Below are 25,165 nucleotides of genomic sequence, written 5' to 3'. Positions count from 1 at the left end.
TTTGCCTTAAAAAATACAATAGCCACTTTAAGAAAAAACCACTCCTAAGTTAGTGTGGTTTTTTGAACAGACACTTCTGGGGCGTGGTTTTTGGTTTTTCTTTTTTTTAAAAAAAAAGAAATTTGACCTGGACATTCAGGCTCAGCAGAGCTTTCTGGTGAGGCCCAACTGAGGCCCATAAAATATTTCTAAAGGACTCAAACTTAACCCAACTGAGTCCCTATTTGACCCACTGAATCTGCAGCACAATTCAACTAACCGGGAGTAAAATTCAACAGGGATGCAGATCTGCTAGGAACCTGCTAAAAAATTTAATATTTCAAACCAAGTCATTCAACAAACAACAAACTAATTGTATATCATTGTACATCATTGGCTAATAACTATCAAGCCTTGTATATCCTTGTGTGAGTATAATATGACAGCTTATAGACTCTGAGCATTTTAAAATCAACAAAAATCTTCAATAGATAAAGCTCAATACTGTTAAAGACTGAACAGAAAGAAACAAGAATTGGGACAAACAATCAGAAAGTGCCTCAAAATCCTGCAAGACAAAAAAAATATATATTAGACAGTACAAATAAAAGAAGTTCAAATTCTCAGTAAGCAGAAAAAAGAAACATGGCAACATCAAAGAGAAAATATGCAACAAGCAGAAAGCATCTACGGGGGGTTCAACTTTAGTGTGGAAAAATATATATATATATGTGTTATAATCAGTTTAAATTTTTTTTGTAAGGCGAATGCACGCACATGAAAAGCCAATAATGAAGGTCTGAAACTATATAAAGATGGTGGCGTCTGATCTTTAGAGGAACCTAATTGATAAATCAAGATATGAAAGCTGTGTAGAGAGACAGACTACCTGCTTTACTTCCTCAGGTCGAGCGGCACATAGCTCACCATGTCATAGTCATCACCATGCTAAGAAGATCTGTTTACTACTGCAGCAAAAACAGCTACTGAATGACTTTGGACAATATCATTAATTAGTGCTAACAAGAATTAATAGAGCAGATAATACAGCCCCTAAACTAATAATATCACCCTAAGCAGTGAAAAGCTGCAAGCCTACGTACATGATGTGAGGACTCTGTAAAGGTGTGTATATATATAAACCCCCAAATGTCCAGCATCTATGGTGTTCTACAAATAGTGAAACTTCCCTTAAAATTGATAACAAAAAAGATTGAAATATCATGTAAATCAACCCAAAAGCTTACCTGAAATGACGAGATGATCACAAGCAACCTACATTGACTGAAACTGAGCTAAGAATTTTGCCAATATCACAAGAAATGAACCTATACAAAAAATCAGTGTATAAATGAGCATTACAGTGACAATTTCAAGAGAGCAAAATACATTATTTGACATTTTGACATAATAAGGCTTTATAGGAGGAAGTTTCTTCATTCTCATAAGACAACACTAGTTCTAAATTAAGACATGTATGCAAGATACCTGAGACTGAGAGAACATTGCCCACCTCATCCAATCCTCCTAGCTTTCTAGGACTGACAACCCATAGAGAAAATATCTGTAAAAGAAAATTTAGCCATCGGTGAACAAGAAATGACAACTAAAATTGTAAAAAATCAAGGCAATCATTTTGAAAATTACAGCGCAAGCAAGTGCGTGGAATAAGTTAACATGGCATTACCTTTGAGTAGGCCATATCATGAAGAGAGAAAACACAAAACTAAATTATCGCTGACATCAAAATGGCCTCACCTTGTGTTCATGTACAACAGCAATGCAATAGAAAATACCGGATCCTGGCTACTCTGCACATCAACAAGTGACCCAATATAGAATGGGTACTCTGCTCATTCTATATCATTTCTCCACACACCCAACATCTCGATTTAATAAGCGCAACAATCTAGGGTTTGTACAGAACAAATAGACTCAATAATCAAAAACAATAAGTGAAGTAGATTTTGAGAAGAAAATTCACCTTTCTTCTCCATTGTCGATTCACTATTGAATAATCACGCTTTGCGAAATCTCCATTCTCGAATTTGAGGATCAACAAATCTCCATCCGGGGCAGAGGAAAGAAAATTACATATCCAAACCAAGATGCCAAAGACTCTAGAAACACTTCCTGCTCAATGCATCCGTATTCTTGTCTTTGATAAAGATCTATTAATCATATTCAATTTTGTATATACACCACAATGTTTTAAAACGCGAAAGCGTGGGGTGAGGCGTTTGGAGCGCATCACATTTTCTTAATTCTGAAAAATTTCCTAGTACCAAGTATAAAGTTAATACTGAACAAACAAAAATGAAGTAAACTTTGTGATACATCAACAATTTATTCATAAACTTGCGATTTCATATCATTAAGAGTTAACTCCATTTTGCAAGATATGAGGGGATTCGAATATTCGATTGATTAAAGAAAGTTTAAAAGTTTAAGTACTTACCAAAGGTAAAGATGGGTTAGTTTATTTGATACATTGATCCTATTTGTAGTTGATGCCTACTTACATTAAAATTCAAAAGAAAAACCAAAACTCATAAAAAAAAAATTTATGGTCTAAATTTTTGCGATGGAGGTTTGTGCCTCACTGAGAATGCCTCATACGGCTTGCAGTGCGCAAACGCCTTACGCAACGCCTTGAGGAAGGCAGCGCCTCAAACGCCTTTTAAAACAATGCACCACACTTCCAAATCGGTTGCAGCAGAATTCGTAATACTTTGTTTTATTTTATGGTGAAGCCACGTGGCACCTCGTACATGCATATAAAATGTTCCAAAATTAACAAAACTTTATGGCAGAATGTTTACAGAAAGGCTTGGGATGTTGCTTTGTGACAAGAACAAGAGGAAAAAGGCAAGTCTGAAATTATCTCTGCTTCGATCTACTCAGACAATTTATATTAATCACTAAACAAAAATGTATCATCTAACCCATTTTGGCTGATTGTGAGAACTACACTGCTAGACACGAAAAGTTATATTCTAATATATATTCTCATTTTACATGCTTATGCAATTGAGATGATGCCTATCTTGGCAATTCTCTCACAGTGAATTGAAATACAGACAGGAGCAACACCTTTAAACTAAATACGACTTTTTTACATGATACAGCGTCACGATGTGATTCTACCGTAGTCATTTCAAAATGTGAATTCAGAAGTAGTACTAGCTAGTTGAGTATTTACTCCTTGGTGGAAATCATTTGATCTCATTGTCAAAAAGTATAGCAAGCAAATTTTTTGCAGACCTAGCTTTAAGCCTTATACTGTGCACTTAAAACTCATGGAACTTGCTTAATTATACGTTTGGTGCAGATTGCTTTTGTGGAGATGAAAAAGCTGGCATCAATACTGTGTGCGTCAAAACATTGATAAGAGACAGCTCCCAGAGATCCACGTACGGAGGACAACTGCGACTAGTGCTGGATTGAAGACAGCTAACTAAATTTGTACTACTTCTTGGCTTCAGATTTCTCTTTCCACTTGTGCCTGAGGATGCAAACATATAAAATGTTAAACTATGCATGTTTAGGAAGGTATGAATATATAAATGTAGAAGCATTCGAACATGGAAAATCAATACGTACCCGAATGTATGACTTCACAAGAGGATACATAATTTCCTTGTAATCAGATTCAGCATGAGACTTCAGGTTATGTTCCCAGTCACGATTATATTCAGAAAACTGCATGAACCAAGCATCATCCTCTCTGAACTGCAGAACATAAGAGGAGAGCTAGAATTCAGAACAAACTGGTATGAAACAGTTTCATAAAGTTTTGTCTCACAGGTTAAAGTACTGAAGAAACTCACCTTTAAATCATGATTATCATGGTTGTCAACTTGGGGCTTGAGCATTAATCCCGAGTCAGCTTCTCTTACAATTTCCATATCAGAAACATCAGTGGGGACCATTGGCAAAGTTCTCTGCTGTGTAACATCTTCTGATAGTATATCTTTACAAGTATTATCTGATTGAATCTTTGACAGTTCTTCATTTTTCTGTCGAAGGAAAGTCCTAATCTTGCCAAGCACTTCTTCCCAATAACTTTTTCTTTCATTCCTCACACTTGTCCACTTTTCAAGGCTGTCTTCACTTGAAATACCTGAAAAAATCCACGTTGAGAATGCATCGCCTGTAGGAGCACTGCCACCATGAAGGGAGAGTGACTCCTCAGGGAAAAGGACATATAATGTGTCATCGTACACTTCAATCCCCACTGGATATTTAGGTTTCGGGATGCTAGCCTTGTTTTTTCCCTTAGAAATATGAGAATAAAATTTAGTTATCTGCTCCAAATACTTAAGGATTTCATCAAGTTGGGACGCTTCTAGGAGACAGATGCATAGATGAGTTTGGTCCAAGCCAAGTTCCAATAACGGTGAACCACGAAGAAGACCATGTAACTTGTTCATAGCATATTGTGTCACCTTATTCACATGTACTGCTAGAAGTGCTTTATTGTGCAGAAGATTTCGTAACTTGTTGTGAATACTCTTAAGGTTCTTTGTACGCGCATAGTCATCAGATTCTGGCCACTTCTTGGGGTCATCTTCAACTAACCTGGAACTCTCACTGCGGCTATCCTGCACCTTCCACTCAGATTCAAGTCTTTTGATTGCAGCAGAAGTATCTACTGGTTTCCACTTTCCTTTTTCAATAATTTCAGTCCAACTGCAATCAACCTCAAGAGAAGAACAAAGTGACCTATGCGTAGGCGACAAGGGATGATCAGTCAGAACATGTTCAGAATGCTCTCCAAAACCATCAAATCTCTTGTCACAGAAACAGCACAACCAGTACTTACTATCTTGATAATGATCTCGTATATATGACAAAGCATCAGTTATAACCTTATTTGCTAACTCATTGCCTAAAGAACTGAAATAAGATTTAATATTCTCAACACTCAATTCGATGAAACTGTTCTTCTCATCCGCATCCAAAGTGTTCCACCGACGTATAAACTTTTCCTTGTTACAATCTATAATAAGCAGATGAAGTAAATCCTTTACTTTACCAATTCTTTCTTCAGTTTGTTCTGTTACCTCCTGTTCATCATCTTTTGCCAACCAATCTTCCTCAGGATCACTGGGGTTTGGAATCGCAAGCGCTCGGTTACATTCTTGAAGAGCTTCATTATAACATTTTGCTTTGTAAGCTCGTCGGTAAAGCATATAAGCATGAAAATAAGCGAACTCGATAGATTCAGGAGCGAGTTCAATTGATCTTCTTGCTGAGTGAACTCCTTTCCCGAGACATAAACCTTTCATGGCTTGGGTTGTTGCTTTAGAAGCCAAAATATCATAAAATGCAGCTTGAAGACGGTGATGATAAGCAGTGTTCATCTGACTTCCAAACCCTTGTTCAATGTATTTCAAAGTTACGAAGAAGTTATTAGTGGCTTCAGAAGCAATAAGTTTTTTCGTTTCCATCTTGATGCTCTCAAATTCTGGGTACTGTTGATCAGCCATAGGAAGTGGAGGTTTGGGATGTTTCTTGATAGCCATTTAAGGGATTTAAAAGGTTATTGGTTGAATGGTTTAGTTTTCTTGGTGAAGAAGAAAGAAAGAAGGATCAAAGAAGGGTGTTTCTTGAAAGAATCAAGAACGAGAGAGAGAGTGTGTGTGTGTGAAAGGATCAATTGGTTATGGGAAGTGAAGAGGCTGGTCTTAAAAAAATGGTTCGCTGTGTTACTTGTTTGTAAAGTAAGTGACGGATCATTTTATGAATGACCATGGTGTTATAGTGGCCCATTGCAAAGAGGCCCATAACCTTTTGAATAGGGCCACTAATACGTGCCTCTAACCCTGCATGATGCATAATCTCCCTTTCAGTTTGTAGTTTATTAGTGTAACACTGTAACCATAAAAAATTCCATTGGATTTTCATGGAAAAGCTCCCCACCACTAAGCTCACAACATATCTTAGATCTCTAGAAGGAATTTTGTTGAGGCATAGGCACGAGCTTTGATGAGGGTCACAAATTTCTTGGTGGTTATATTTTTAACACATAACAATGGTTATTAATTACCAGAGTCCAGAGGCGTGCCAAAAACTAGGAGTGTTCATGGGTCGGTTCTTACCGGTTTCGGTTCTGGGTCTATTTTTAGTGGTTTCTATCGGGTTCGGTTCTTTCGGGTTTTTTCTTATATTTTGAAAACCCAGACTCATACTCATTAATTAAGTCGGTTCCGGTTCCGTTTCGGTTCTTTATCGGGTTATATATTTTTATTGCTAAAATTATTTTTTTTAGTTATATAACCGATATAAAAATTGGTTTACGGGGACTATAACACTTGTCATCGATATTTTTGTCCTCTCATAAAAAGTAATGGTCTTAAATTCAATAATAATATTTGAAAGTTATCTAAAAATTTTTAAATATATTCTCATACATTATATGTATGTGTATATTTTAAATCGAACATATGTATATTATACCATACGTAATGCGTCATATATATTTAGAATAAATATCACATGTACCACAATTGTTAGTTAGCATTGCACGTATTCGTTATCTAATATATATACATGTAATATATCAAGCACGTACACGTTCATGCATTAGTTAATATAGACAGTGCATAAGTTAATTCATAGTATACGACTATACGTATAGACGTAGACACGTAAATATTATTATTAATATTTATAATACACATATTTAATGTAATATTATAAAATATGCATTTAATAACACACATTCACTATTATGCTAAATGTTATATATATTTAGTATAATTTTACACCTAACAAATATAAACTATATATAATACTATATATAATAATAATGTTTGGGTTTGTTTTTATTTAGTGTAATATAATACTAAATTCTATATATCAAAATCAAACTAATCGGTTCCGGTTTCGGTTCGGGTACCCATCGGTTTTTTACTATTCGGTTCTAATGGGTTCGGTTCTTTATCGGGTCGATTCTTGAAGACCCACTTTAAATTGGGTCTAACATTTTAGGACCTAGACCCGCTATAAATAGTTCCGGTTCCGGTTCCGATTCGGGTAATTGGGTACCCATGCACACCCCTACCAAAAACACATCAAACCATTACAAACTTTTAATTAAGTATATACAGATCATATCCAACCTTATGTGTAGAGGTCCAACTTAAGGTTGCTATATTATTTCATCGACTGAATATAAATGTACCAAACATCCTTTTTTATCCTGCAAAATTAAAGCATAGGTTCCCTTGGATTTCAAAACGAATGTAGAGGTGCTACAAGTGAAAAGACACTTAAATCTACAAATGGACCTGATAGAGTGTGATAGGGCGTCTGCTGAATATCTCAACATAATAACTAATAAATCACAGGGTATGCTATTTAAACTCTGAGCATCACCTTCCAGTTACGAATGTTGGCGTAAATCTTCCTTTTTTCTCTTCTTGACAAGCTCTCTGTCTATATAACTTTTACATAATCGACATGCCAGTACCAATGTGTTGCGAGATACTCATAATAATGCCCAAGTGAACAATGAGACTGGACTACATACGAGGCTACAAACCTTTTCATTGTAATAATGCCCAAGTGAACAATGAGACTGAGTCCATACGAGGCTACAAACCTTTTCATTGAGCCATTGAATTGAGATAATGTATCTCTGTTAGACTGGACAAACACAGCATAAGCATATTTTTAGATATATATTATAGCTGTACCATCTTGGCTATATGTTTTGAGCATTCACAGAGTCTCCGATATTTGTAAAACTTTTTGACTAATTACGAAAAAGTAAGAGACTAATATGGAAAAATCTTATCTATATCTTAATATTAAAACTCCCATAAGGGGTATTTTTCGAACTCTATTAAAATTCCACGTCATCAATTTAATAGTTATGTTAAAACGGGAAATTTTTTTCCTTTTAGAATCCAACTTCAAACATTAATCAACTTAATAGTTAACTTAAAACGGGAAGGAAAATTCTTTTCCTTTTAGAATCCAACTTCAAACGGGAATCTCTTTTCCTTTTAAAACCAAAAGTCAAATAGTAGCATAAAAACTATTTATTTCCAAATTAAAGTTGTATCCCTCCCCCAATTAAAAAACACGGGTTTTTAAAACATAATTAAAACAATTTGTTAAAAAATTAAAACGAGTTTTTAAGACTTGATTAAAACAATTTGTTAGGAAATTAAAATAGGTTAGCGATGAAAACAGGAATCACGATTTGTTATGATTGTTGAGCAAATTTTTAAAAGAGTCGGTGCGTATGTACGGGTCTACTTTCTAGTTACTAATTATTGCTAAAAACAATAGTTTCCACCTAAAACGATTTTCCTAAAACCCTTACGCCACGAAGAATAGTTTCCACACTAATCTTAGGTGAAGTTTAACATAAAAAAAGTTTTTTTTAGAAAAAGACAATGAAATAATTAACGAAGAAAAAAAATGAATTGAGTTGCCTGGCCATTTACTTTCTACATTTGTTAACCACACATGTGAGTGGGACAAAAAAGAAAAAATAAAAGTTAACTAACCATAAAATAAGTAACAGTGTACACTCAAAACTAAGCGAACAACAAATAAAATTGTATTGTATGCACTATATGTCTATACTAGATTTTTGGACCCGTTCAACGAACGAGGACCGTTTTTATATCATTTTTTTTTATTATGTATCAAAAATCTTACTTCCAAACCATATTGAAATTCATAAAGTAAATTAATTGATCAAAGTTCCCATCGCCCAATAATTTGTTAGACTAAAATATATATATATATATATATATATATTTTTATCAATGGGCCTTATAGTGTATTACATATCCAAATTTTGGGCTGTCTTTTAATTATCATTTTTTTAATGGGTTTTATGATAAATGTTGGCTTAATTCTTAGCCCATTAATTAGTATACTTAACACGTGGTCTCAATTTCACCACTTGTATCTCTAATTTCCACACGTGTATTCTCACTCTCACTTTTTTAAGAAAGTAAATGGGTTCACCTATTTATTGAGTATCTATCTTCAGTTGACTTTAGCGAATAAGTAAATTCAGTCACTCTTAAAGGTACTTTTATTTTTCTCAATATCCCTTGAACTTGCTCTTGTTTTTTATAGTTTCCTAATTTTCTATCGTTTGTTCATTGCCAAGTTCATGATAAGCGTACTAATGTACACACTACTAAAAAAAATGGTTTTTATCTCGGTTCTAAAATTAGCTTTATCTCGATTCTGCTGATAAGAGAGATAATATGTCATGTAAATGAGATAATATGTCCCATAACTTAGGTACTAACTCTGAGTATAAATTTGTTATCTCGCTTCTTACTTAACCGAGATAAAATATATGGATTTTACCACTGGTGGTATGAAACTGATATAATAGAAAATTTCATTTATCTCACCATTGTGGAACAGATATAATAGGAAACTTAATTTATCTCACATTAAACTGATATAATTGATATTAAATCAAATATCTCGGCACTCAAATGATATAATTGCTATTATACCAAATATCTCGGCACTTGGAGTAATAATTAGATAATTAGGTCACAGTTATATTGCTCTTTACTTACGTTTATATCCGTAAGAAAAGGGAAAAATAAAAATAAAAGAAAAGAAAACTAAAATTGAAACAATTGAAATTCTACTTTCGACCACGGCGTCCGCATCTTCCCCCTTAAAATTTTCAGTTAACACTTAACAAAAGTCATAATTTTGGTTTCCCTTATCTCGCTAAAACCCTAAATTCTTCCTTTTCCAAAAACAAATAGGCCAAATAGGAAAGCTTGAAGAAAGAGCTGACTGCTGAGGAAGCTAGACGAACCAGGTAAACTCGCTCAAGATATTACTCTCCTTCTCTCCTTTACTGAACAGAATACTCTTCCTCGCGAACTGGTTTCTCTTATCGGAAAAGTTCTTATTGCTTTTCCTTTTTGGGTTATTAAATTTGTGGATTAGAAATTCTGAAAAGAGGTATCTTTGAATTTCCGTGAACGTTCGTTTTTTTGATTTTTTATTTTTTTTTCATCTACCGTTTTTCAGTTTGAGAGAACTTGGTATATACATTTAGATTAAACTGTTAAATTTGTTTCGTTTATACTTTTTCTTTTAATGCTTTGACTGTGTGTTCTTGAAAATCTTTCAATTTATTATATACTAAAGTGAATGTTGTTTTATTTTTAGGTATAAAGACTGCGGATCAATGTGGAAACTTAAGATTCTTGAAGGTAAGGATCCATGGCTTCGAAATAAACAATCCTCTTGGAATGCAGTTCAATACCAATCCTGGAAATCACAAGAACTAATTAATGGAAATTGATAAAGCTCGTGAAAGTTTTTGGAACCATTGGTTTGAAATGAAACATAGTCCAATTGTAATATAATTTATTCTCTTACCACTGGGCATGCTTAGATGCTTACTTGTCTGTTCTGTCATACAGTTTGGTGTTGGATGCTATGTTGGACGTATATGTGAAGGATGCAAAAATTTGTTTGGCATCAAAGAAGGTATGCTCTGAACTTTCATTAGAAAGTGGATACTTGTGTAATATTGAGATGCATAGTCTGTCTTTCACGCATTTCGTCAGCTAGGTATAGCATTTTTTTTTTAATCTGCTTGAACTGATTTAAAAGTACAGCTACTTCAATTAGAACAATGCATGACAACAAGGTATGTTTGTCAACTTTCAAGTAAGGAGAAAATCCACTCCTAATCAATATCATGTCACAAAACTAAGAACTTAAACAAGAGCACCACAAAATAAAATTTGCTAGCACAATTCTCACTTCTGAAAGTGCCCAAGGTTCTAAAACACAAATCTCTAAATTCACGACAAAACGGTGAGGTCAAGATTCAATCTAAATGATCCCAATCTTGTTTGCAAAATCCAAAGCATCATAATCTGGAGTCAACCTCACATATGCCTTCTTGGTTCCGTCAGGCCTGATCAATGTGTTGACTTTCTTTGTCTGAATGTCATACATCTTCTTGACTGCAGCCTTGATCTTCTTGTTGTCCACGAATATCAACAATTTGTGTTATTGTCCTCGATCTTCTTCATTTGCAGATTGGGTTGTGAGCGGATACTTCAAAATCTGATAGTGGTTTTGTTCCTCGGGTTGCACCGATCACGAGGGTACTTGGGGTCTCTCGCCTTTTCAAAGTCTTTGGACGATGAAAGGTAACCGAGGTAACGGATCTTCTTGGCTTTCTTCTTTAGAGTTGACGCACCTGATTTCACTGCCTTAGCAGCCTTCAAGGCCTGTGCCTTTGGGTCAGCCTTCTTTGTGGTAGAAACTTTTGAAGGAGGAGCCATTGAGATAGTCTAGTCCAGTGAACCTGTGGAATTAGGTATAGCATGTTTGAAAGGTGAGTAAGTGTAGCTACTGATTTTGTGATAAATAATCTGTTGATGAAAGTCAAAATGTGTGTTCGGACCTTGAATTTATCAACATGGATATGGGTGTTCAGGGTATGACTGCTAGAAATTGATGAAAACACACACGCACCTATCAATCCAGTCCTTTAAAAGCAATAATATTCATGTTGTGTGCGTCTTTGCTAGGGATGAGCATGTGGTGGCACTTCATATTCTAGTGGATATGTTAGTATTTATACTTATCAGTTGACATTCTGTATACTTACATGATTGGCCTGTTGGCATTGTCCTAGTTACGGCTAGAGCTCTTTGTAATGGTGTTTGTAGGTTTATACATGGGGTAAAGGCTACTGTGGAACTCTAGGTCATCTCACCTCCTAAACTGATATAATTGATATTAAACCAAATAGTCAAATACTAACTCTAGCTCTAGCTGATATAATAGGATATTAAACCAAAAATCTCGGCACTCAAATGATATAATTGCTATTATATCAAATATCTCGGAATAAATTTGGAAAAAAAAATAAAAAGTCCCAAAAAAAAAAACGAAGTCCCGCTGTACAGTACTCTCTCATTACTAGCACGAACTCACGATGGCAACTGCCGTTCTAATCCCAACTATCTCGCTTCTCCACTATCTCTTGATGGCTTTTGAAGAGCATGTTGTTGGTTTGGCCAAGGTGGCTTTCTATTGTTTTTAGAATTTTTTTGAATCTTTTTTGGTGTTTGATGTTAAAATTGTAACTCTACTGTGATTTTATAGATGGACAGGATGGTATATTTTTTAATATCGAGCTTTGGAAGGATTGGGTGGTGGATTTTTTTGTTTGGTGTTAGGAACTGTGTTGTTGTGTGCAAAAGAATGAACATGTATTGCAGTTGACAATTTCTTTGTAATTGCTTATAAAATATGTTCTTTTGTGTATTCTATATTATGTAATGGGTGGTGTTTGTTTATTTTCGGGTTATGGGTGGATTTGGTTGTAGAATTTCCAGATTCTTTTTTTTTCCGCTAGGTAAGCAGGAGATTTTGTATTAAAAATAAATGAAGGTAGAGTTTACATAGTTTGTTACCAAAAGGTAGGATAGTGTATCTTCCTCATGGCGCTTGCCAAACCTAAAAGAAGTACTATAGGGGGCCTCCCATTTATTTATCCATGGGGGCCTTCCGTTATACAAGATTTTCTCAGCAGTACTCGTTCTTACTCGTGTCCATGAATGGACACTCCTCCTGATAGCTAGTAGACTACGAGTAGAGTCCGGTTCTCTGAATTCTCTGAATTGCGAAACACACTACCTAAACCTGCTAGTCCTGGGTTTCCTCTTGAAACACCATCATAATTAAATTTGATAATCTGAGGATCTGGTGGATACCATTTGCTCTCTCTTATTCTTGCAACTCTTCTTAGCCTAGTGTTAACACTCCATGCAGTAATGATATTCATGTCTGCAGTAACAGAGTTCATCGATTCCTTAACTAGTAGATTTGAGTGGTTTTTTTCATCTCTTAAGTACAACCATACAGACTAGGCTATTCTCTCTGTGCAGCCATAAGGTCCACGATTTGTTCTGCTTGACACAGAAACGAAGTTGTTCCTCGCGTGAATCCTTGGCGAGGGCAGAGCGTAACTCAATGGAAGATTGGTGATGACCTGCATACAGATTTGTGGAGGGACTATTACTTTAGCCAATGAAACATGGCAGCCTCAAGTTTCGCTACTAACACCGGATTCAGAAGTATGAAAGAAGCTTGCAATATGGCCAAGAATCACAGCACATTTATAAAAGAGTTGTGGAAAGCTGTAGTAGCAGCACAGCCTTGAGCCGGTGAGTTTTTCAATTAACTTGTTATAAAGATTTGATGTTTTTTGTATGGTTTAGTTGTTTTGTTGGAATTGAAGTTAATTCTATTGTCATCCCAAAATAGAGACGAGATTTATTGTCCTTCCCGATTTATTGTCGTAAACGGAAGGCCGGTAAAGACTTTATGAAGTAGACTAAATATCAGTCCATTGTTTGTTATTTTATTGTAGTGATGAAACGTCTTGCTAAAAGTACTATACTCAAACACAAAATGGTTAATCAGGTAACTTTACTTGAATACTTGGCCGGTCCTTTGATATGTTACTATTAGAATAACTTGTGTCAGTAATTTTTCCAGATTAAGAGAGAAATATCCATTATGAAGATTGTCAGGCATCCTAATATAGTAAGGTTGCACGAGGTAATGGGACCTTTATCTTATGACCACTTACTTTTTTGTTAAAGTTTTCTGGCGTTGTCACTTGCAATAGACTTGATATATTTATGTAGGTTTTGGCGAGTCAGACAAAGATTTACATTGTTTTGGAATTCGTCAAAGGGGGAGAATTATTTGATAAAATAGTAAGACTTTATGAACATGGCTATTTTATTTGTTACTGTTTTTCTTTCTTTGTTCATTTTTCGGTCTTTAGGTTCACCAAGGAAGGCTTAGTGAGAATTAATCTAGGCGGTACTTTCAACAGCTTATAGATGTTGTTGATTATTGCCATAGTAAGGTTGTGTATCACAGAGATTTGAAGGTGTGATGCATTCTTTTTATAAGACACTTGAGTTCATAATATATTGCTTCTAATTGTATTTATTTGTTTTCATCATTTTGTAGCCTGAAAACCTTCTAATTGATTCTCAAGGAAACTTGAAGATTTCTGATTTTGGATTAAGTGCGTTGCCCCAACAAGTAAGGTGCATTTCCTTTTCTTATGCATTAGGCACTTAGGCAGGGGTAAAGATAGTAGGACTCCTTACAGATGCAAACCGAGGCTTCACCTTTTAATTGTGCGTTTTGTGGAATTAATGTTTTTATTTATATTTATATGCAGGGAGTGGGACTTTTTCATACAAGCGTGTGGAACCCCAAATTATGTTTTCCCGACGTACATTTCTGTTTATACACCATTAAGATGCTGGAAAGATTTTATATTGTTAACTTACTGGTATATGGTTCAACATTCAATACTTGTGGAGTCAATTACGTGATAGCTCTTAAGCTATGAAGCTTGGCCTATCAGATTCTCAGGCATCAAGGTTATAATGGTTCTGCCACTGATATCTGGTTTTGTGGAGTCATCCTTTATGTCATAATGGTTGGATACCTCCCATTTGATGAGACAGATCGACCTTCCAACCTTATAGAAAAAGGTGACTTACATTCATATTTTTTTTTGTTTCTATTTACAATTATTTTCCTTTTATCAAACTGTTCACTACAAGAATACTGCTTCATGGAACTAAGTGTTGGGCTGTTCAGAAAACTTATTTGTATTGTCAGCTAGAGAAAGTAAAGTACGTTAAATCCGAGGAAATATGGACTAGAAATGTAAATGAATTAGTACAGAGTTTCCAATCTCTCTAAATGAGAAGTGAGATGGAGTATAGATGCCGTACAGAGACCTTATTATCTATTTTACTATCCATTCATGCTGATTATAATTTTCTTATTGGATCTGGTATTTTATTTTTTAATTATACATTGTTGATATGACACTTTTCAGTATTCCTTGAAAAGTATGAACACCATCAATCTCCAAATTGTATCATGCAAGTATGAAACCATAATTATGTTAGCTTCCAGTGACACACATAGTAATGATGTCTTTGAGCAATCAAATAATTTTGTTCAGGTAGGGGCCTCCACTAAAGATGCACTTCAAGTCGAGTCCTAGGTTGCCAAGCGTTCCGCTCCAGAGCGTGGAGATATTCTTATTGACATCAATGACCGATTCCCTCGGCATTTCTTGTCAGATATATTTTCAAATGAAAGATTGACTGAGGACTCCTCTAGCATAAGTCCATTGTACAGTGATGGAATTGGATTGAGCATGAACATGGAAAACCATGATCCTAAACATTGGTCATTCTTTCAGAAGTTAGCACAGTATAAGGAGGTTTGGCAGCTGATACTGGACAAAATGGGATACAATAGAACACAGGCAAGCACATGGCAAATAGAAATCGAATGGTACAGAGCAAAGTGGGTAAAGGGCGAAACAAGACGCTTAATGAGATTAGGATGGAATGGGTTCATATATTGGATTTGGAGAACACTAAATGAAAAATTTTTTGAAAATAAGCGATTCGGGCACACTCGGTGGCTTGTAGAATTCTGAATGATGTCGAACAAAGTTAGAAGCAATGGATATAAGGATGGAAGAGGGATCCGAAAGCAAATACCGATCAGAGAAAGGTGGAATGTAGATGTGGTATCGGCGGTGAGGAAGACGGCAATCTTGTAGGCTGGGAAAAAAGACGCGAGGGAACTCTAAACTTAAACACAGACGGTACACTTAATGGGTCTTTGGCGGGATGGGCAGCGGTTATAAGAAATGATCAGGGTCAAGTCACAATAGCGAGTAAGGGAAGGTCCAACAAGCGGACCATTGCCTTAATAGAGCTGCAAGGCGTCGAAAAAGGGATCAAAATGGCTATTTCGCAGGGAATCAGGAAACTCAGAGTACAGACGGATTCAGCAAATGTAATCTCTTTTTTCAAAAATGAAATGCGTTACCCATGGCAAGCAGAACAGATGATGAGGAGCATTACCCAAATGAGAGAGAAACTAGAGAAGTTCACTATTACTCATGTATATCGAGAAGCTAACAAACTTGCAGATGCATTGGCAAGTAATGTTCCTACGGTTAGCTATGTAGAATTAGTTCCTAGCTCCTTTTCAGAGGATGTAAAGAAAATCATATATGATGATGCAGTAGGCAAACTCTATATCCGATTGTAACAAGCTTATTAATCTTTTATTAATGAAAAGGGGTAGGGGACCTCTATAACAACCTCGCTTGCCCATCAAAAAAAAAAAAAAAAAAATGATGTTTCTCTTATGGATCAGGACCATCTTGGATATTTGTCTCCAGTTGCTAAAGTTGACGAGGGGAGTCCTGGAGCCTATAATTTTTCATAGCTGACGACCGACGTGTATAGGTCTTTAGATTCTCAAATATTTTTGAGGAGGAAATTCAACAGGAACCATATGTAAGGAGGAAATTCAGCAGGAACTATCTGTAAGGAGGAAATTCAGTAGGAACTATTTGTCTCAGTTCTTGAATGTATAGAGAAAGGTTAAAAAAATGTCTTATTATAATTCGAAGAATAGTAGTTGATACAATATTTGAGTTTCTATAAATAAATGATTGATCACTAGTACTCTTTAAAACTTAAGATCATGTTCGACATTGTTCTTTCTTATCTTAATGAAATAAGTTCTTCAAAGAATTTACTTATGTTTGGTAGCTTTTGTTAATTGTTGTTGATATTTATGAATATGAAAAGGAATATATGTGGTGGTTTGGGACAGGTTTTTATTTGCTGGTTAATTGTCATGAACAATACCAGCAAAAAATGACAAAGGGTGAGATAAAATGTTGTCCAACAATCTCCCTTTCCAAAAGATTTTATCACGGTTATTTTTTGATATTATCTCGGTTTCAATAAAAAAACATCTCAGTTTTCTTCTATACTAACTGGTTTCATTCAACAATTTATCTCGGTTTTATTCTATATAATATCGGTTTTATTTAGAAAACCGAGATAATATATTTAGATAAGATGTCAGACTTCTGAGATAATTTAGTAGCTTATTATCTCGGTTTTATAGAACTCTATTATCTCAGTGGATTTTACCTCAGTTGTTTTTTCCTAGAAGACCGAGGTAAAAACTCTAACATCTCACCTTTTAGCTGAGCTTATAAACCATTTTTTTAGTAGTGACATGTAATGTGTAAAGTAAGGTTTTTCATCTGTCACGGAAAACAAATCCAATGGATAAATTTATAGGTTGTTGGTGGATAAATTTATAGGTTTTTCATCTCTTGATTGATTTCTAAAGCATTTGTGCTGGGAATGGCTACGCGAAGAGTTAAATCTGTCAAAGTATTGACGTATTATGAGTGGTTTATGTCTGGTTTATCTGCTGATGTTCTTGAGTGGTTGTTTATTTTTTTACTATTCATTAATGATGTGTTCTCATACTTGGACGGGTGCCGTTAAATGAATATATATTTTTTGTTAAAAGACTTGCAACTATTTGTAATTAAATGAATAACATTAGTTCTTTGTAGATGTCTGAAAATTGTTGTGTCAATTCTTTATGCGTGTTCCAAGTGATGTGTTACTGTGTCAAATTGTAGCAGCTCTAAGAACGATATTTTTTCTTCTATTTATGGCTTGGATAGCTCTCTAAGAGTCTGAATATATATTCATTGCTAAGACAAATCTTCACCCCTTCTAGATTCCAAGTATTTCTTGTTGGAAATGTGAATGGATTTGTGTCCTCATGGGTTTGAACCCATGACCTTATGTATCTACTACACTCTAATGTGGGGGCTTTAGTCCCACATTGGTTACTAAACTTAAGACTCTTAAGTTTATATTGGTTGTGTCCTTATGGAGGGATAGTGTAGAGATATAAGGAGGTGCTCATGCACACAAGGCCTCCTTGGTTTGGGGGCTCTCGGGAGGTGGGAGCTCCAGAAAACCTTAGTTTGGCGTGTGCCCACACACATGGGGGTGCAAATCCACCCAATTGGCCTTCGCGTGGGTGTGAGTACTGGGCTTGTTTTTGCGTTTTTTTGGTCTTCTTTCCAAAACTGTAACAGTTTCCTTGATTCGAGTCAAACCATAAATCAGGCGTGACTCTAGCCTTGAGTTGCGTTGGTCAGATCTATAAATCTAGGGTCTCTCTTGTTTATCAAAAAACGAAAACACAACACTATTTTCCTATTATCAAAAACTTGTCTGGAGTATGCTGAGAGTTCTTGCAGAGCTGGTCATTGGCTGGTGACACGCTCATCCACTGTTGTATCCTGGGAGACGTACGCTTGAGGCTGGCAACAACGATACCGGCGGCGTTTTTCGTCTTAAGGAAATTGTGCCGAGCACAATCCTCAGTGATAAGTTTTACTTGCATTCTTATTACTGTTTTTCGATACTAGTTATTACAATCTTAAGACGAAAAATACGATTGTCTAATAACGATCTGTTATTATCTAGTATTGTGCTCGTTTGATATTAATACTGCTAAGATGGAGAAACCTAGTGGTAAGTCTGTCAAACCTGAAATTTTTGATGGCAGAAATTTTAAGCTACCGGAGATGAAAAATGCGATTTTATCCATTTGCTCTGAACTGGTTGAATGGATTTCGATTGAGAAACCCATTTACAATGAAAATGAAGATGAATCTGGTCGTTATGGTGGTGTAGACAGATGGGAAAAGAAAGATTATTTATGTCGAAATTATATACTTGATTGTCTTTCCCTTGATTTGTATGATGTTTATCTTTGTGTAATGAATCGCTGTAATTGTGGAATTTGCTTGATAAGAAGTATGCTCTTGAAGATGCAGGGTTCTAAGAAGTTTCTTGTAGGAAAGTTTCGAATTCAAGATGGAAGATGGGAAATCTGTTGTTTCTCAAGTGGAGGAGCCGCAAATAATCATTCACTTAGATTTTGCAGGAAGGTTATAAAATCTGCAAAGGTTTCGGGTTGCTTCCATAATTGAGAAACTCCCTTCCTCGTGGAAGGAGTACAAAACAGATCTCAAACATAAGAAGAAAGAGATGACCCTAGAAGATCGATCGTCAACCTTTGGATCGAGGAGGATTTGAAATCAATGTGGAGACTTCATAAATGAAGGCTAAGGCTAACTTTGGTTGAACGTATTTGCTAGTTCTTCTAAGTCTAAATCAACTAAATTCCCGTCAAAAAGAAACCATATGCGAACAAGAATAAACAGTCCCAACCTCACTTTAAAAGAAACCTTACAATCCTGAAATTCATTTGCTATGTAATGCGGATCACGAGGTCATATAGCCCCGGATGTAAATTCAAAAAGGTCCGAATGATGGGAAGAAAGATAAGGCACAAGCAAATGTAGTTCGGGATGGTAACTTTTTTCTCTTGTGGTTACCGAGGTTAACTTGGTGAGTAACATGATCGTGGTGGGTAGACACCTTTGGGGCTACCAAACACATCGTGGCACTAAAAGTGCATTTCGTCCTTCACTCCTCCGGGAGAAGGAGAAAGTCCGTTCATGGGTAACTCATCCGCTTCTAGAGTTGAAGGGAAAAGGACTGTTAATTTGAAGTTCATACGGAAAATGTTCTTAATTTGAAGGATGTTCTTTATGTTCTCGATATTAGGAAAAATTTGGTTTTCGGTTCCCTTTTAAGTAAGAAGGGGTTCAAACTTGTCTTTAAGTCAGACAAATTTGTTCTGACTAAGGGGGGAACCTTTGTGGGTAAAGGTTATTTAGATGAAGGCTTGTTTAAGCTCAATGTAACTGATTTTAAATTTAATAAAGCATCTACTTCTTCTTATATGGTTGAGTCATTTGATCTGTGGCATAGTAGACTTGGACACGTTAATAATGTTTCAATTAAAAAACTGATGCATCTAGGTAACATATCCAAGAATACTATTTCTGAAAACAAGAGATGTGAAGTATGTGTAGAATCTAAATATGCTAGGAAACCTTTCAAAAAGGTAGAAAGAAACACTGAGTTGTTGGCATTGATTCACACTGACTTATGTGATCTTAAAGGTTACATGACTAGAGGAGGTAATAAATATTTTGTTACATTCATTGATGATGCTTCACGTTTCTGTCTAGTTTATCTTCTTAAGAGTAAGGATGATAGCTTAGCTAAATTTATTTCCTTTAAAACTGAAGTTGAGAACCGGTTAGACAAGAAAAATAAAATAGTTAGGTCCGATAGAGGAGGTGAATATTCGGTCCTTTCAATAAATTTTGTGAAAATAATGGTATTGTACATGAGACCACTGCCCCTTATGCTCCCCAATCCAATGGGATAGCAGAGAGAAAAAATAGGACTCTCAAAGACATGATCAATTCAATGATCAATAGCTCTGGGGCTTCTATGAACCTATGGGGGGAGGCTTTGCTAACGGCCTATTATATTCTGAATAAGATACCTTTTAAAGACACAGATAAAACTCCATATGAGATGTGGAAAAATAGGACACCGACTTATAGATTCTTTAAAGTGTGGGGGTGTTTGGCTAAGGTGTCTATCCCAACACCCAAGAGGACTAAACTTGGCCCTAAAACTGTAGATTGTGTCTTTATTGGGTATGCACAGAATAGCAAAGGCCTCACAGTTTTTTAGTTTTCAAATCTAAAAATAAATTTGTTGATGATAATACCATTATTGAGTCTAGGGATCTTTGTCTTTTTTGAGGATAAATTCCCATTTATTGAGAGATCCGGAGGGACTCGAAGTTTTCTAGACTTGCTCCTAGAGTTCGAGAAGATTCTTCTGCTGAAGATGAAATTGAACTCAGGAGGAGCAAGAGACCTAGGACTAACACCTCTTTTGGACCTGATTTCCTTACTTTCTTGGTAGAGGAGGATCCTTAGACCTATTCAGAGGCCATGTCATCTTCTGATGCCATTTTTTGGAGGGAGGCCATTCTAAGTGAATATGAGTCCATTATAACCAATAACTAACACTTGGGAGCTGGTTGAGTTGCCCCCTGGTTGTAAAACTATTGGGAATAAATGGTTATTTAGAAAGAAACTTAAGGCAGATGGATCCATTGATAAATATAAAGCGAGATTAGTAGCAAAAGGCTATAAACAGAGAGAAGGGTTTGATTTCTTTGATACTTACTCTCCTGTGACAAGGATTACATCTATCAGAATGTTAATAGCCTTTGCTTCTACTCGTAATCTCGTAATTCACCAAATGGACGTTAAAACGGCATTTCTAAATGGGGAATTACAAGAGGAGATATATATGGATCAGCCAGAAGGGTTTGTTTTAGAAGGCCTTGAGAGAAAAGTTTGTAGGCTAAAGAAATCTCTTTACGGTCTCAAACAAGCTCCTAAACAGTGGCATGAGAAATTTGATAGTGTGCTAATCTCTAATGGTTTTAATATTAATGAGGCAGATAAATGCATTTATTGTAAATTTGAGAAACAATCTGGTGTAATTATCTGTTTATATGTGGATGACATGTTGATCATTGGAACCAGTTTAGAGACCGTCAATAAGACTAAATCTTTTTTGAGTAAGCATTTTGACATGAAAGATTTGGGTATCGCTGATGTCATTCTTGGCATTAAGATAGTGTATAATTCTGATGGAATTACTTTGTCTCAATCTCATTATGTAGAGAAAATGCTTAAAAGATTTAATCAATTTGACTGTATACCTTGAGAACACCATATGATCCTAGTATACATTTGACAAAAAATACTGGATTAGGTGTATCTCCTTTAGAGTTTTCTAGGGTTATAGGCAGTCTCATGTATCTTATGAACTGCACTAGACCCGACATAGCTTACGCCGTAAGCAAACTTAGTAGATACACCATAAATCCCAGCAATGAGCATTGGGATGCTCTTATCAGGGTATTGAGATATTTGAAATATACTTCAAATTATGGTGTTCATTATGGCAGATATCCAAAGCTATGCTTGAGGGGTACAGTGATGCCAATTGGATTGCTGATTCTCAGGAATCTAAATCCACTAGTGGTTATGTGTTCACTATGGCAGGGGGTGCAGTGTCTTGGAAATCATCTAAGCAAACTTGCATTGCCCGTTCCACTATGGAATCTGAGTTTATAGCTTTAGACAAAGCTAGTGAGGAAGCAGAGTGGATCAGGAATTTTTTGATGGATATCCCGCTTTGGCCTAAACCTGTTCCACCTGTCTCTATTCACTGTGATAGCCAAGCTGCTATCTTGAGGGCCAAAAATACTTCCTATAATGGGAAATCTCGACATATTAAGTCAAAAGACATAACCTTCGTGTCGCGCAGTTGTTAAGAGATGGGATCATAGCTATTGACTTTGTGAGGTCAAAAGAAAATTTAGCTGATCCTTTAACTAAAGGCCTGGCTAGAGAGCTGGTTTTTAGTACATCGAGGGGGATGGGGCTAAAGTCTATTAAAGACTAATTGCCTATTTAATTAAATCACCGATAACTGACACCCAACCTTCGTGAATGGAGATCCCAGGATCAAGGTTCAATGGGGAAACAAGTTATCTGCGTGATTTGTGGGGGTACTACACCTAGAGTGAAAACTCTGTACCCATCCCTATGATGTAGTAGTACCTTCTGTATCATTTAAAGGATGAGTGAATACTCTTAATGCTTTCTATAGCTGGTTTTTCCAGTGGGGTGTAAAGATATAGTACACTCCTGATAGAGGCACCTATATGAGTGAGGAAGTAAAGCCGCTTCCTATGAGAACTTATAGGCTTGTTCTCTAGAGCACTCATGAAACCTGGGTAGCTCATGGCTATATGAGCACAACTGAGGGAACTCTATGATGATTTTTGAAGTTATGTGTGTTACTGTTGACTTGGCTTACATATATGTTGAGCAGTTCAAGACTAAGGTCACCGGGTCAACTAGTAATCCCGACGGACAAACACCAAGCGAAGGTTCAAGTCGTATGACACCTTGACCCATTCATAACTTCTTCATACTCCGGACATTCTTGTTTTGTTTTTCTTTCTCTACGTTTCTTAATAATTCCATTCATGTGGGGATTGTTGGAAATGTGAATGGATTTGTGTCCTCATGGGTTTGAACCCATGACCTTATGTATCTACTACACTCTAATGTGGGGGGCTTTAGTCCCACATTGGTTACTAAACTTAAGACTCTTAAGTTTATATTGGCTATGTCCTTATGGAGGAATAGTGTAGAGATATAAGGAGGTGCTCGCGACGCACACAAGGCCTCCTTGGTTTGGGGGCTCTCGGGAGGTGGGAGCTCCAGAAAACCTTAGCGCGCGTGTGCCCACACACGTCGCGCGCAGGGGGGGGGGGTGCAAATCCACCCAATTGGCCTTCGCGTGGGTGCGAGTACTGGGCTTGTTTTTGCATTTTTTGGTCTTCTTTCCAAAACTGTAACAGTTTCCTTGATTCGAGTCAAACCATAAATCAGGCGTGACTCTAGCCTTGAGTTGCGTTGGTCAGATCTATAAATCTAGGGTCTCTCCTGTTTATCAAAAAACGAAAACACAACACTATTTTCCTATTATCAAAAACTTGTCTGGAGTATGCTGAGAGTTCCTGCAGAGCTGGTCATAGGCTGGTGACACGCTCATCCACTGTTGTATCCCGGGAGACGATGCGGCTTGAGGTCGGCAAAAGAACGATACGATGGCGTTTTTAAATCTTAAGGAAATTGTGCCGAGCACAATCCTCAGTGATAAGTTTTACTTGCATTCTTATTACTGTTTTTCGATACTAGTTATTACATTTCTACCATATCCCTGAGTAGTACAACTGATGTTGCATTATGTAACAAATTTCACAATACAAAAGAAGCCTCAGCTCCTATCCAAAAAACTGTCGATTCACAATTCAAAATAAGTGCACGTCTTAAGCTTTTTATTTATGGGGTCCTTTCTCATCCAATTCATTCTATTCCCATAATTAAAGATTTGGAACTCCTGAAATACATATTATTCAACCAAGAGGAAGCATGACTTCAACATAACGCCATATATATATAAAAAAAAAAGTTTCAATGAAATATGCATGTGATAAAGGACTACTTGATATCTTGGTTGGCCCACTTAGCATAAAGAAGGAAAAAAAAAATTAGATCAAGATAAAATTATACAAACTTATAGTTCACGACTTCAACTCTTCAAGTATCCACATTTAACCTCTTTTAACAAAATCAATATCATTACAGTTGCCTTTGATATAATATAATGGACTACAATATATACTATGCTACTATAATATTTAATTTTACAGTTACAGAAACTTGAAGCTAGGATTTTACAGTTGATTTCGCTCTGGCTACTTTATATTACGCCGAATACAACAATTCCGGCCCAGGATCAAATACTTCAAATAGAGTTACATGGTTTGGTTACCATATCATAGATGCCACTGATGCGGTCAAGTTCACTATCTCATAACTTATAGTTGGGGACACATGGTTACCTCAGACTGGTGTGCCTTATACTAATGGCCTTGTAATTTGAACTTCTAGAGGCCGATTAGACGTTTACTCGATTGTTTTAGGTGCATTCTCACTTATTGCTTACGATATATATAAATGCTATCTTACGCTTAAAACAAATAATAACAAACACTTTCACATTAACAGAAGCCTTTATCTCTAGAGAATTTGATATCTAATTCATTACCTTTATATTATTGCCCATCAATGTCGCCTATGTCCAGAAGTTTCTCTTGTGCTCATTATGTAATTCGAATGTCCTTTCATCTCAAGTTTTGTTACTGCCCTTTTTAATGATTATTGTCGCTAAGTTCACTTCAATTGTTTATACTCTTCTCTTCTTCTCATGCTTTCTTTTGCTTTCCAAATTCTATGCGTATTCTTAATTTTCTTAATGCAGCAAAAATTCTTAAAATTGCTATGTTTTGTGCAACCATTTCCTTCTTGTTCTTCTTTCCCTTAAAATGCATCAAAATTTGCTTGTGACTTCTTCACGCCTTTGACACAAACATATCAATAATTGCATGCCATGTAAACAATTCCAATTTTGTTTTTGAGATCATATATATACATGTAGCATTTAGAGCATTCCATGATTATCAGGAAAAAAAAATAGTGCACTCCGCATCTGGAAAACGCACTAAGATCTGTCAAGATACCATTGTTATCGCAAAAATAACAATGGTATATAGAATTCACAAAAATAAGTTCCAGATAGTTATCACTTAAGAGGTCTCTAATACAATAGAAGCCTTGTTGATAATTTACAATACAATATAAGTACCAGTCCACTATTACCAA

The 25,165-nt window shown here is 35.9% G+C and overlaps 2 protein-coding genes, 1 long non-coding RNA gene and 1 pseudogene across 6 annotated transcripts; 1 reads left to right on the top strand and 3 right to left on the bottom strand.

Moving 5' to 3' along the window:
- Positions 1-265: 265 nt before the first annotated feature.
- Positions 266-2,456, bottom strand: LOC147499430 (uncharacterized). Of its 2 annotated transcripts, none has more exons than XR_015194474.1 (6): positions 1,964-2,456; positions 1,667-1,888; positions 1,468-1,543; positions 1,227-1,307; positions 869-947; positions 266-547 (listed from the first exon to the last, which is right to left on the bottom strand). It is a non-coding gene; the product is annotated as an uncharacterized LOC147499430 (long non-coding RNA). The 2 variants fall into 2 exon arrangements; XR_015194473.1 differs by having other exon boundaries at positions 1,738-1,888.
- A 505-nt stretch (positions 2,457-2,961) lies between these two features.
- On the bottom strand, positions 2,962-5,306 carry LOC147499429 (uncharacterized). Its single transcript, XM_086559132.1, has 3 exons — positions 3,810-5,306; positions 3,583-3,711; positions 2,962-3,484 (listed from the first exon to the last, which is right to left on the bottom strand). The coding sequence occupies exons 1-3, from the start codon at positions 5,268-5,270 to the stop codon at positions 3,461-3,463; spliced, it is 1,614 nt and encodes a 537-aa protein (XP_086415258.1). The 5' UTR covers positions 5,271-5,306; the 3' UTR covers positions 2,962-3,460.
- A 5,329-nt stretch (positions 5,307-10,635) lies between these two features.
- LOC147499428 (large ribosomal subunit protein uL23 pseudogene) lies at positions 10,636-11,341 on the bottom strand (annotated as a pseudogene).
- Positions 11,342-12,982: 1,641 nt separating this feature from the next.
- LOC147499427 (CBL-interacting serine/threonine-protein kinase 24-like) lies at positions 12,983-16,547 on the top strand. 3 transcript variants are annotated; one of them, XR_015195863.1, is made up of 7 exons: positions 12,983-13,184; positions 13,391-13,443; positions 13,519-13,581; positions 13,671-13,921; positions 14,005-14,079; positions 14,222-14,540; positions 16,240-16,547. XR_015195863.1 is itself a non-coding variant. In XM_086561226.1 (7 exons), exons 2-6 carry the CDS (start codon positions 13,393-13,395, stop codon positions 14,393-14,395), a joined length of 435 nt encoding a protein of 144 aa, XP_086417352.1. In that variant the 5' UTR covers positions 12,983-13,184; positions 13,391-13,392; the 3' UTR covers positions 14,396-14,540; positions 16,240-16,547. The 3 variants fall into 3 exon arrangements, 2 of the variants coding, with proteins under 2 accessions (XP_086417352.1, XP_086417353.1); XM_086561226.1 differs by having other exon boundaries at positions 13,671-13,742; XM_086561227.1 differs by having other exon boundaries at positions 13,671-13,742; positions 14,005-14,084.
- Positions 16,548-25,165: the final 8,618 nt, after the last annotated feature.

This window comes from Coptis chinensis, chromosome 5, assembly GCF_015680905.1.
Source record: "Coptis chinensis isolate HL-2020 chromosome 5, ASM1568090v1, whole genome shotgun sequence".
Classification (NCBI taxonomy): domain Eukaryota; kingdom Viridiplantae; phylum Streptophyta; class Magnoliopsida; order Ranunculales; family Ranunculaceae; genus Coptis; species Coptis chinensis.
This window is presented reverse-complemented; position numbering and strand designations above follow the sequence as displayed.

Coding starts and splice junctions, on each gene's coding strand:
- LOC147499427 (XM_086561226.1), top strand. CDS start 13,393: ATGAAACGTCTTGCTAAAAGTACTATACTCAAACACAAAATGGTTAAT. Junction 13,444..13,518: donor AACACAAAATGGTTAATCAG/GTAACTTTACTT, acceptor TAATTTTTCCAG/ATTAAGAGAGAAATATCCAT. Junction 13,582..13,670: donor ATATAGTAAGGTTGCACGAG/GTAATGGGACCT, acceptor ATATTTATGTAG/GTTTTGGCGAGTCAGACAAA.
- LOC147499429 (XM_086559132.1), bottom strand. CDS start 5,270: ATGAAAGGTTTATGTCTCGGGAAAGGAGTTCACTCAGCAAGAAGATCA. Junction 3,712..3,809: donor ATGATAATCATGATTTAAAG/GTGAGTTTCTTC, acceptor TATGTTCTGCAG/TTCAGAGAGGATGATGCTTG. Junction 3,485..3,582: donor TTGTGAAGTCATACATTCGG/GTACGTATTGAT, acceptor TTGCATCCTCAG/GCACAAGTGGAAAGAGAAAT.